The 13,305-nt window shown below is 39.1% G+C and overlaps 1 protein-coding gene across 2 annotated transcripts in view; it reads right to left on the bottom strand.

Moving 5' to 3' along the window:
• The window catches only part of HSD17B7 (hydroxysteroid 17-beta dehydrogenase 7), a 33,289-nt gene extending 24,384 nt beyond the window's left edge, over window positions 1-8,905 (bottom strand). For both annotated transcript variants that reach the window (XM_074221869.1, XM_074221870.1), the window contains exon 1: window positions 8,242-8,905. In XM_074221869.1, coding sequence (XP_074077970.1) covers window positions 8,242-8,276 — 35 coding nt within the window. In that variant the 5' untranslated portion in view covers window positions 8,277-8,905. The remainder of the gene's footprint in view (window positions 1-8,241) is intronic.
• Window positions 8,906-13,305: the final 4,400 nt, after the last annotated feature.

The raw sequence follows: 13,305 nt of genomic DNA, 5'->3' as shown, positions 1-13,305 counted from the left end.
CAGCCACAAACAGAAAGTCTGTCCCTTGACTTCATGATGGTTATTTTGGTCCTCTTCAAGAATGGGGACAACAGTCGATGTAGAATGCTAGATTATTAGAATGCAGAAAGGTTAGCAGTTGAGACACCCACAAGTTCACAGGAGACAAAATTCAAAATGGGCACCTGTGTCCTCTGTCAGTAATACAAAAATATACAAAAAAAGGGAAAACAAGCAACATGACCTAGAACTCTGAATCAGTGGAAAGCAAGGTAACCAAACTCATGGCTCTAAAATTACTTCCTACATTTTGCTGTAAAGGCTGTTCAAAATCAGTGGCTTTTGTACATAGCAAATGAGTATACAGAGTAGCAAAGGAAAAAAAAAAATCCAAGCTCAAAACTGAAGCAGTCAAATGATTGAAGAAAATCCTCTGCAGCCAACTGAGACCTATCAAGATGGCTGAAAATGGAATGCTGCAAATTGGGGGTCAAGAGGATAGCCTCCAATAGCTCTAAGAATACCTGGAGTTCCTGGACAATGACATAGGAAAGCAAGATGTTACCTCTCCCCTGAACTTCCATGGCTCTGTTTCAATGTCTCCATGCATCAGAAATGATTAAACAAATGAAGGAGGAAGAAAAGGAAATTGGGGAAAGAGTTCAACTCACCTGTTGCACTAATTGACTATAAACTGACAAAGTCTACCTGTTTAGTCTACCAGAGAGGAGACTGCTCTCATGATCTTGCCTAGACTCTAAAAATTACTTCATAAGAGTTCCCAGAAGGGCTCATCATCTCAAACAAACAATCATTATCTCAAAAAGGTCTCCAAAGCAAAAAACAAACAAACAAACCAAAAAAAAAAAAAAAGAACAATGATGTCATTTAGTTAGTTCATAACTTGATTTCTGGACAGCTTTCTTGCCCTTATCTCCAGACTCTAAAGCATGCCATGAGTGAGTTCAACAGGTGAACAGGTGATTAATGGTTTCAAACATGCCATGGGTGAGATCAACAGGTGATTTATGGTTTCACTGACTACTTCTTCTTAAAGTATACTAGATCTATGAGATGGGGACAGCAACTGCTTGAGATTAGAATAGACCCTTACAATCAAGAGCCTAAAAGCAAAGAGGAAAAAAATATCCTAAGAGGTTATCATGGACACTTGGGGAAATAAAACACTTTTGGAAAGTAAAGGGAAGAAGAAATAGTATCAGAGTAATGAGTAAGTTCAGAGTAAGAAGCTATAATCATTTAAGGAAAGTTAGGAACTTGGAAGGGAGAAGGGTGGGTGAAGCATGATGGAGATCCTTTTAGCATCAGTGAAGGCAGATACAGAAGCAATATTGCTCATGGACTATAATGACAGAACATCTGGGCTGAAAAAGGAAATAAATCAAAAGTTTGGCATCAAGGTGTGATAATAATGATTTGAGACAAGAATTACATGGACAATTGCTCAAACTAATCTCTCAGACAAAAGGGGAGTAGCTAATATTCTATTGGCTTGACTTAATTCCATTCATACAGAGGTACTCACAAGGTGAAAACTTCTGAATATTATGGATATTCTCACCTAGGGTGGAAATTATGGAAAGTAGTGGCCTCCAACTCATTAAGGAGGAGAAAAGGAAAGTCAGAAATAGTCTAACATGAACCCTATATTTCCTTAGGGAAAACACAATTCAAAGGATTCAAAGAAAGGATGGGTAGGATTCCATGGGTAAAATAATATGGGGGAAAGATAGCCTAGAAGGAATGGAAAGTTCTCATGAATGTAATTCTGAAGATACAAAAGGAAATTATTCTGATGAAGAAAAAAAGATGAATCCCTAATGAAATTAATGTGGATGTGCAAGAAACTTACAATACAATAGATCTTTAAAAGACAAATAGAGAAGACAGAAGCAATGGTAGAAATCCAAGAGCATGATAAATGATGCATAAGAAGTGTCAGCACTACTAAGTCTCATTATGCCCTAAGGGGGGTCAGGAAAGCAAAGGATTTCACCTCCATATACACACACACACATACCCTCTCTCTCCTACTTCCCACAAAAAGTATTTTCAACTATACTGGAGAAGAGAGAGAGAGAGATTGAAGAAGAAACAGGTTTCCTGGTTAGTGTAGATGAGTCAATGATAACTGATGAAAATAGAACTGTTCTGACATACAGGTTCTATTTTCTCTACCAAGAATAATGAGTTTTGATTCTTTAGCAAGGGCAGAATATAACTAATTGGGAGTAGATTCTCAAAATAAGCAAGGAGACAATAAGAAAGCGCCAACTATGCCTGGCAGGTGTAAGTTATTAGGACCAAATGAACTGAAAAAACTAACCAATGTGACTATAGCTATTACCAATCATCTTTAAAAGATTATGGAGTTCAAGAAACATATTGCAGGACTGAAGGTCAAATGACCTGCTGATTTTGGAAAGGAATGGAGTTCACAAACTTCAATTCTTGACAAAATTCTGAAACATATTATTGAAGAGGTAGTGAACATATCAGTGAACATAGATCACAGACAGTAGAACTTCAGAAGGAATAGATCATGACACTATATTATATCAGACTTTTTTCAATGTGTTGGCTAGTTTTGCAGAACTATTTTTTTTTATTTCTTCCTTTTTATTTTTTTTTTTTGCAAGGTAATAGTGTTAAGTAACTTGCCCAAGGTCACACTGCTAAGTAAGTATTAAGTATCTGAGGCCAGATTTGAACTCAGGTACTCCCGACTCTTGGGTCTGCACCACTCCATTTCTTCTTTATCATAAGTAATATAAAGTAGTAAAAATATATATTGGGAAAGGTAGGTGATATAAAACATTACAATACAAAAAAAGAAATCAGAAAACAGTTCAAGATCAAATGGAAAAATTGAGAAAAGAAACACAAGAGAAAATTGACATCTCACAAAAAAAAAACCAAATTCTTTGAAAATACAATTGGACAAATGCAAAAAGAAAATAATTCTCTCAAAAAACATAACCAGGCAAATGGGAAAAAGACGACTTCTTTAACACCATAAGTGACCAATTAGAAGAGGAGATTCAAAAAGTAAATGAAGAAAACTCTTCTCTTAAAAAAAAAAGATCAGAATCTGTGGAAACTAATGACTTCATGAGACACTAAGAATCTGTTACATAAATTTTTTTTTAAATCCTGAAAAATAGAAGAAAACGCACCTCACTGGTAAAACAAAAGACCTGAAAAGAGAGACAATTTAAGAATCAAGGGACTTCCTGAATACTATGAAGAGGGAAAAAAAAGCCTGGACTCCATACTTCAGGATATTGTGAAGGAGAACTGCCCTGATATCCTGGAACCAGAGGGCAAAATTGTCATTGAAAGAATACATCCATCACCTCCTGAAAGTGATCCCCAAAATGAAAATACCAAGTAATATTGTGGCCAAACTAGTAGAAAGAAATAATAAAAAATCCCAAGGAGTTACAGGCAGGATTACACAGGAAATGGCTGCAGCAACATTAAGGGATCAAAGAGCCTGGAATATGATATTAATTCTGTTTTTTTGATAGTAACTATCAAAATTGGAGAATGCTATAGCTATTATTTACTTGGATTGTTTTGTTTTCTTTGAGTTCATTCATGTCTTTTGTTTGTTCAAAAGCAAACCTAAGAGAAATAAAGATTATCTCAATAGATTCTGAAAAAGCCTTTAACAAAATACAGCTTCCATTCCTACAAAAAACACTAGAGAGAGGCAGCTAGGTGGCATAGGGGATAGAGCATAAGCCCTGGAATTAGAAGGACCTGAGTTCAAATCTGGCCTCAGACACTTAATAATTACCTGTATGACCTTGAGCAAGTCACTTAAGACCATTGCCTTACAAAAAAAAAAAAAAAAAAAAAAACCTGAGAGCATAGGAATCAATGGACTGTTCCTTAAAATGATAAGCAGTATCTTTCTAAATCCATCAACAAGCTTTATATGCATTGGGGATAAACTAGAAGCATTCTCAATAAGATCAGCGGTGAAACAAGGATGCCCATTATCACTACTACTAATCAATACTGTATAAGAAATGTTAACTTCAGCAATAAGAGAAGAAAAAGAAATCGAAGGAATTAGAATTGGGAAGGAAAAAACAAAACTCTCACTCTTTGCAGATGATATGATGGTATACCTAGAGAACCCTAAAAAAGTCACCTAATAACTACTAGAAACAATTAGCAATTTTAGCAAAGTCGCAGGATAAAAATAAACTCACATAAATTCTCAGCATTTCTATATATTACCAACAAGATACAGCAGCAAGAGTTAGAAAGAGAAATCATCATATAACATCTAATTCTTGGGAGTCTACCTGGTAGACTCAGAAACTCTATGAAAACAACTATAAAACACTTTCACACAAATAAAATCACATCTAAATAACTGGGAAAATATGAACTACTGATGGAAAGGCCAAGCTAATATAATTAAAATGACAATTCTACCTAAATTAAACTACTTATTTAGTGCCATACCAAACTTCCTAAACAAATTATTTTAGTGAGCTAAAAAAATTATCATTATCACATGGAGAAACAAAATGTCAAGAATACCAAGGGATTTAATGAAAAATTACAAAAGAAGGTAGTTTTGCTTTACCACATCTAAAATTATATTATAAAGCATCAGTCATCAAAACTGTCTGGTATTGGCTAAGAAAAAGAGTGGTGAAACAGTGGAAAATGGTAGGTGCAAAAGAGACAGCAGGAAATGATTACAGTAGCCTGTTGTTTGATAAGCCCAAAGAGTGCAGCTTCTGGGATAAAAACTCACTCTTCGATAAAAACTGCTGGGAAAACTGGAAGACAAAATGACAGAAATTAGGATTTAGACCAATATCTCACACCCTATACCAAGAGAAGTTAAAAACAGATGCAGGATTAAACATAAAAGACCAGTACTATAAGCAAAATAAGAGAACAAGGAATAGTTTATCTGTCAGATCTATGGAAAGGGGAGCAGTTTATGACCAAGGAAAAGATAGAGAACATTATAAAAAGCAAACTGGATAATTTTGATTACATTAAATAAAAAGATTTTGCACAAACAAAACCACTCTCTAACCAAGATCAAAAGAAATGTAGCAAATTGGGAAACAATTTTTACAACTAGTGTTTTTGACAAAGGACTCATTTCTAAAATATATAAAGAATTGAGTCAAATTTATTTAAAAAAAAAACAAGCCACTCCCCAATTGAAAAATGGTCAAAGGATATACAAAGGCAATTTTTAGGCAAGGAAATCAAAGCTTATCTATGGCCATATGAAAAATTGCTCTAAATCATTACTGATTAGAGAAATACAAATTACAGCAGCTCTGAGGTACCATCTCACACCTATCAGATTATCCAAAAAGACCAGAAAGGACAATGATCAATGTTGGAGGAGATGTGGGAAATTTGGGACACTAATGCTTTGTTGGTGGAGCTGTGAACTGATCCAACCTTTCTGGAGAGCAATTTGGAATTATGTCCAAAGGGCAATTAACTATGTGCATCCCCTTTGATCCTGCAATACCACTACTGGGTCTATACTGAGAAGAAAGCATGAAAAAGGGTAAAAATATCACTTGTACAAAAATATTCACAGCAGGTCTGTTTATAGTGGCAAAGAATTGGAAATCCAGGGGATGTCCATCAATTGGGGGATAGCTAAACAAATTGGGGTATATGTGTGTGATAGAACACTATTGTACTATTAGAAATCAGGAGGAACGGAATTTCAGAGAAACCTGGAAAGACTTGCATGAATTGATGCTGAAATAGATAAGTAAAACCAGAAGAACATTGTACACCTTTACAACAACATGGGGTGATGATCAACCTTAATGGATTTCCTTACTCCATCAGTGCAATAATCAGTAACAATTTTAGGGAATCTGTGATGGAGAATACCATCTGTATCCAGAGAAAGATCTGTGGAGTTTAAACAAAGACCAAAAATTATTACCTTCAATTTTTTAAAAGTTGTCTTAAGCACCACATAATTTTGCTATCTTTAATATTTTCTTTCTTCCTTAGGGATATTTTTTTCCTCTTAACACGTTCAATTTCGATTTATGCATATCATGGAAACAGGTAAATTCTATCAGACTACCTTCTGTTGGGGGGGAGGGGGGAGGGAATGGATAGAGCAGGGAGAAAATTGTAAAATTGAAAACCTAGCAAAAAAAGTGAGTGGTAGAAGCTACTATTATATGTAATTGAAAAAGAAAAAATAAAATATATAATAAAAAAAGAAAAGTACAAAGGAAAAAACAGACAAAAGGAAAGCAGATGTGCAGCTTTGCAGCTTATTTAGATAAACTACAGAGCAATTCTGATGAAGTCATATAATATAATGTAGTATAGTTAGAACTTTGTACTAGTTGCATTGATTATTTGATAACTTGAAAAGTGGAAATAACTCCAGCAACCCCACACCATCTCTTGAAGGTGTCCCTTCTTCTCTATTCACTCAGCTAATATCTGATTTCATCAACTCTTGCTGGGACTATTGCCCAGAGCTCCTCTTAAGTAACTTTGACTCAAGCCTCTCCCTTCTCCAACCCATCATTTTTTTTTCAACAACAGATCAATAAACTTGAGTGACTCATTATTGCTTCTAGGACTAAAGACTAACTCCTTTGTTTGGCATTTACATTTTTCCACATTTGTTCCTTCCTACATTTCCAGTTTCCTTCCATGTTACTCCACACCTTGAACCGACCTTTTCCCTGTATCTCCCACCTACAATGCCTCCACAAGGCATTTCCTTCTCACTTAAGCTTCTTGTAATCCATTCTTTCCTTCAAGGTTCATTTCAAGAACACCTTGGAGATGTAGGTGGTGTGGGTGAGGTAGGTCTTTCTTGGTCCACTTGGGTTAAAGGTGATGAGGGAGAACAATACTCTGAGTCTTAAGTCAAGAAAACCTTCATTACAATTCAACTTCAGAAGACCCTGAGCAAGTCACTCGATCTGTCTGCCTCAGTTTCCTCATATTTAAAATAGTACCTGCCTTTTTGTTCTGATTTTTCTTTCAGTTTAAAATGATTCTACAGGTATAATCCAAATAAGATTATTTGTTGTACTAGGAAAAGTAGGGAGAAAAATATGGAACTCAAAATCTGAGGAAAAATGAATGTTAGGATAGCTAGGTGATGCTGTGGAGTCAGGAGTACCTGAGTTCAAATTTGGCCTCAGACATTTAATAACTACCTGGCTGTGTGGCCTTGGGCAAGTCACTTAACCTCACTGCCTTGCAAAAATAAATAAATAAATAAAAATGAAGGTTGAAAATAAATATAATAAAAAAAATAAAAAAGGGGGGAGAAAGTTTTTGTTTCTCTTGTTACTATTATCACTTTTTTTGGTTTTTGGTTTTTTTAGCTTTTGCAAGGCAATGGGGTTAAGTGGCTTCCCAAGGCCACACAGCTAGGTCATTATCAAGTGTCTGAGGCCAAATTTGAACTCAGGTCCTCCTGACTCTAGGGCCGGTGCTCTATCCACTGGGCCACCTAGCCACCCCTTAGACTCTGGAACTTTCCTGGAACTTTGGCTGCTCTTGAAGGCTCTCTACTCTGAGGTAAAGTGGCTGAAGAAATAACATGAAGGAGAAACTGAGGTGGGGGCAGGGTGATCAAGGCTTTCAAATCCCCAAAAGGATTTCTTCCAGGGGGCAGATGAGGAGGAAGCCCCCAGCTCCTGGCAGAGAAGTGAAGCACCGGGTGGGCAGCTGGAGGCACACACTGATGGCCAGAGCCAATGGAGGGCTTTGTTTTGCTTCAGCGGTACCAAGGCCTTCAGGTTTTGAGCCTCACAAGGACCCTGGGGAGGTGGGTGCTGTCATCAGCCCCAATTTACAGGTGAGGAAACTGAGGCAGAGTCCCAGCTAAGTCCCAGGCAGGATGAAATCAGCCCCTCTTGGGGCTGACAAGTATCATTCCGGCGCCTGGGTGAGGTCCTGAGCAAAGTGGTTTCTGGCAACAAGAGCGACATGTGGGGAGATGGGAGAAGTTAAATGCAGGTTTTACTGGGAAAAAACATTAACTTTAAGAGTTGTTTTTGGGGGGTTTTTTTTGCAACTGGAGCTGACCCCAAATGGGCGGCTGCTGCCCTTTGGGGGGCCGCGGGAGGGAAGGTGAGGGGATGGGGGGCCTGGGTGACCTTTGACCCCTTCCCTCCAGTTCCTCCCTGCCCGCTCCCCACTCCCCTCTTCCCGTTTCCGAGGGCCCCACACTCCGCTCCGGCTCACCTGCTGGCCCCGGTGACCACCACCACCTTCTTCATCGCCTCGGACCTTAGACAGTGTTTGACAGCAGCCAGGGATGAAGGAGCTTGGGATGGAGCTGCCCCTTGACCCCACCGGGGAAGCTTCAGATCACTCTGGCCCCGCCCACCTGCTCGGCCCACCAATCCCGTCTTGCTCTCCCTGCTTCTCCTCTCCCCACCACGCGCTGCGCTTCCTAGTTGTCCAATGGCAATCCGCTCTGAGTGTCCCCCCTCCCCTTAGTAGCCTCGCTGCCATTCTGACCAATCGCAATCCAATATCCCGCCTACATAAAGCGCTGATGGGTGAAGCGGCAGGTGGAACGAGAGGCGGGCGCCAAATTGGAGCCAATCGGAGCCTCAGCTTCCGGAACGTCATTGCGCCTGCGCACGCCCAGCGATGCTATTTGTCTGGGCTGAAATCCACTCCAGAGTAGGGGTGTGCGGGATGCCCGGAGGGGCGGCGATGGGGATTATTCCTTCTTCCTGTCGTGTCCGACTCCATTCGGCAAAGATGCCGGAGCAGTTTGTCATTCCCTTCTCCAGCTCATTTTACAGGCAAGGGAGCTTCGGGAAACGGGGAAGTGATTTGGCCAGAGCCGCGCAGCGGGGTCACCAGCGAAGTGCCCAGAGGTCTGCATCCACGTGGAGGGGAGGGGGCGGGGCCTAAGGGGCTCCCAGAAGCAAAGCTTTCTGGGGCGGGACTTACACGCGGCATAGTGGGCGGGGGCTAGTGACGTCAGAGGGGAGGCGGGTCCCGATGGCCACACCTGGAGCTCAGGGACTCTCCCCTAAGACTCCTGTCTTTGTTTTGTTTCTTTAATCAATTATTTTTAAATTAATAAACATTCGTTTTTCTCTCCTCATTTCAAAGAAGTAAATAAAAGCAAGCCTTGTAAGAAAGAAACAGCCAGAGGGCGCAATGGTTAGGGTCTGGAACCTGTTTCTGCCTCAGTTTCCTCACCTGTACAGTGGAGGCATGGAGTAATAACAGCTCTTATCTCCCGGGGGGGGGGGGGGGGTGAACATCAAAGGAGAAGGTTTATAAAAAGTAGGCATTTAAATAAATAAAAACTATTTTAAAAAATATAGCATAGCCAAGGAAAACAACTCCCTACATCAGCCAGCCATGTCCAAAAATACAAGAGATCTCTAGGGATTGCAGGGGATGGGTTGCTGGACCTGGCATCAAGAAGATCTGAGTTCAAATCCTATTTTCAGCCATTTTACAAGCTGCCTGACCCATGGCAAATCCCTTAACCCATCTGCCTCAGTTTCTTCAATTGTAAAATAAGATTGCTGTGAGAATAGAGAGATTTGCAAACCTTGAGTCCCGCTGCTTGATGGGAGATGGAAACATGTTTCATCATGGAACCCTTTATTACTTTGATCAGCAATTTTAATTTTTTCAATATTTATAGGGGCGGCTACATGGAGCAGTGGATAGAGCATCAGCCCTGAAGTCAGGAGTACCTGAGTTCAAATCAGGCCTCAGACACTTAATAATTACCTAGCTGTGTGGACTTGGGCAAATCACTTAACTCTATTGCCTTGCCAAAAAAGAGAAAAAAAACCTAAAAGTTAATTATCTTGAGGATATGATTGTATAAAATTGTCCTCCTCAGTTCACTTGGGACCAGTTCATTTAAGTCTTCCCATATTTCATTGTTCCCCACCACTCAATGACATTCTATTCCATTCATCTGTTCAGGTTCTTTCTCATCCATATATTTGGTCCATATCTCCACATTCTTGTTTTTTCAGTTGAACTTGAGTTTGACTCATGATCCCATTTGGGGCTTTCTTGGCAGAGATACTGGAGTGGTGTATCATTTACTTTTCCAGCTCATTTTGAAAATGAGGAAGCTGGAACAGATACAGTTAAGTGACTTACCCAAGGTCACACAGCTAGAATATATCTAAGATTGGATTTGAGCTCAGGGCTTAGTGCTCTGTCCACTGCACCACCTACTGCATTTCCACATTCTTATAACATACTCAAACCCCGTGATGCAACTTGCCAAGGAATCTAAAATAATCTTATCAATCTAAGAAAAGTATATAAGTGGAACAATACTTCATTAGTGTTCTTTCCTGATCCATCTGCTCCTCTCCCCCCCCCCTCCAACCTGTTGTGTTTGGTTCTGAATACCATATCTCAAGATAGTCTCCTTCATTCCAAAGAATCTCTTTTTCATCCTGCAAGATCAATTCAGGCTTCATCAATATCTTCTTTCCCTGGGGCACCTATTTCTTCTGATTGAAGGATGGAGATGGAGGTTTGACAACATACAGATCCTACCAGAACCTCCATTTAAGGAAAGTACCTATGCCAGTCACCTCTTTTTACCCCCCAATTGTCTGGACTCTTTATCATACCCCCTGGGTAGAAACTATTCCTCACCACTGCACTATCTCCCAAGACGCCCAGCTTTTCAATTCCCTTTTGAGTATTGTCTTTTTCCTTTAGATTGTAAGTCCCTGTTGGACTGTCTGATATACAGTAGGGAATTCATGTATATTAACTTACAAACTAAGATTTACTAAACACTAAACCCATTGGGTTGGGGGATAACTATAAGGTGTGAGGGACAATATAACCTCATATATGGCTTTCATTATTCATTTTTATGCCCCAGAACTAGGAGAAAAGAATTGGAATTTCAAAGTGCCAGATTTAGGACCATGTACTATTCAATAGTGGCAGTGCAGGCTGGCTCAGGAGGTAGCAGTTGCCATTCTCTGGGTGATCTTCAAGCAAAGGTTGGATGATCATTTACCAAATACAATGCAGAAGGGATTCATTTTTCATGATTCTGCTCTGCTCCCTTGCTTGCTTTCTTGATTCCCTCTGCTTCCTTGGTCGATCTTGTTTCCAGGTTTCAGTCTTTTGGAAAAATGTGGAAAAAGGGAACAAATATCTGCATGGGAGGAAGCTGTAATATAACAATATTTTGCTTACTAGGTTCCCAGGAAATTGATTATCACATTGCTCATGACCATTTCATTTACTCCTGGAAGAGTTTTCCCTTCTGCCTCTACCAACATAACCTCTTCTCAGCAACTCAAACTTCTGTATTACTTCAGAAAAGGCAAAATAGAATCAGAGTCCCAGCTATACTCCATTAATAGGGAAGTATCCCTATCCACCTCAGACCTCTCTGGAACTAACCTGCCTCTTTTCATCCAATTGAAGACAGTTCTCTGGCTCCCTCTGCAGAAAAAAGAACTTTCTATGGACCCACAAACTCTCTTTATTACCTTTATAACTATTCCTGCAAAAAATCCCTATTTGATTAAAAGCTATTATTACTCCCAAACCTTTAATTCCGATTCCTCAAGCAAGAAAGGAAGTTAATAAAGTACTTCTAAATGCGAAGTATATCCCTAAGGGAATCACATTTTCTTTTCAGGGTCTATCATTCTGTTCTCCACATTAGTCCTTGTTCTATTATGGTCATTAACATTTCTCAGGGGTGGGGGGAAATGGGTTTTTTAAGAGTTAGGGCTGAGAAGAGATGACTTTTGTAACCGTTTCATTTCTGATCAATACTTTCGATGTACTGCTTATTCTGAGCAGTTATTATTATTTTCTATGAGGGCAGCTATCTAGGAGCAGTCTGTACAGGTGTGAAACTGGGAAGGAGGGATTTTGGATATCAACTCTATAACAAAAGTTGTCCCTATTCGATGATCAAACTTGATGGACTTGCTCATTCCATCAGTGCAACAATCAATGACATTTGGGGCTGTCTGCAAAGGAGAATACCATCTGTATCCAGAGAAAGAACTGTGGAGTTTGAACAAAGACCAAGGACTATTACCTTAAATTTAGAAAAAAAAACTGATATCTTATTGTCTGATCTTGCTATCTCTTATATGTTATGTTTCTTCCTTAAGTATATGATTTCTCTCTTATCACACTCAATTTGGATCAATGTATATACCATGGAAACAATGTAAAGACTGGCAAATTTCCTTCTGTGGGGTGTGGGAGGAGGGAAGTAAGATTGGGGGAAAATTGTAAAAGTCAAAATAAATAAAATCTTTAATTTAAAAAAAAGTTGTCTCTATTCCATCAAATCTATGGCAGTTGTGTTATTAGGAACTGTTTGTTCTACTGTGAAGACATTAAATTCGCATCTCTCTTACAAATGGTGCTGAGTTAATAAGGTTGGTCAAGTCTTCAGAACAGCAAAATATCTGAGATCACAATGTTCTTGTCCAGATGTAGAAACCAGTATTTAAGTTTCAAATAAATACTCTGATGGATTATAAATGTTCCCTCATCCCTGCTCCCACATTCCAACCTCCACTTCCCCAAAGATTTTGTCCCCCCACCCCCCTCCAGAGACTAAATCCCAGAGCTGGTTCTTCTTACACAGCTATTGTTTTTGTTGTTTTTAAAAAGGCTCCATCAGCAGCATAATTCTTTAATCATTATTATTTACATTTTATCATCTGACAGACGGACTTACAGAGAATAAATAAGGAAGAAAAGAAAATATACAATGGGTATCATGTCTCTTTTTCTCAAATACAGAGAATTTGTATATATTCTATCTTGGAATGAGTATGATAGCTATAAACGGAGATTAAGTTTGTTTGCTATTCATCAGCACTCAATAGGACACAATGTCCTCTGAGCTGTTAGGAGGGACAGAACAGGGGCACAGATTTTCACTGTCTGCGGGAGAAATGTACCATTTGCTTTAGAGACCCAAGTTCTCCACAAAAAGATTACCCAACAAGAAAGTGAGGGAAGAAGAAAATAATCCTAAAGAGAAAATGTCATCAGGTTGGACCAGACAAACTTGTATATGCAAACATTGTCCCATCTGTAAATTATATCTAAACTTCTATATTAAAAACAAACCTTTTCTTTGAACATAATTATTTTAGCCTTTGCTGTTTTCAGAATTTCTCTCAAATTTATCTCCATGCAGGTTGCTTAGACCAAAAATTCTGGGCTCTGTACTTGGGGTAGCAACTGAATATGTTGATCAAATCTATCAGCAGATGAGTGATTGCCACAAATTGGTTATTATGG

Source organism: Macrotis lagotis, chromosome 2 (genome assembly GCF_037893015.1).
Source record: "Macrotis lagotis isolate mMagLag1 chromosome 2, bilby.v1.9.chrom.fasta, whole genome shotgun sequence".
NCBI classification, from domain to species: domain Eukaryota; kingdom Metazoa; phylum Chordata; class Mammalia; order Peramelemorphia; family Peramelidae; genus Macrotis; species Macrotis lagotis.
The sequence above is the reverse complement of the archived record's forward strand: the minus strand, read 5'-3'. Positions and strand labels throughout refer to the sequence as shown.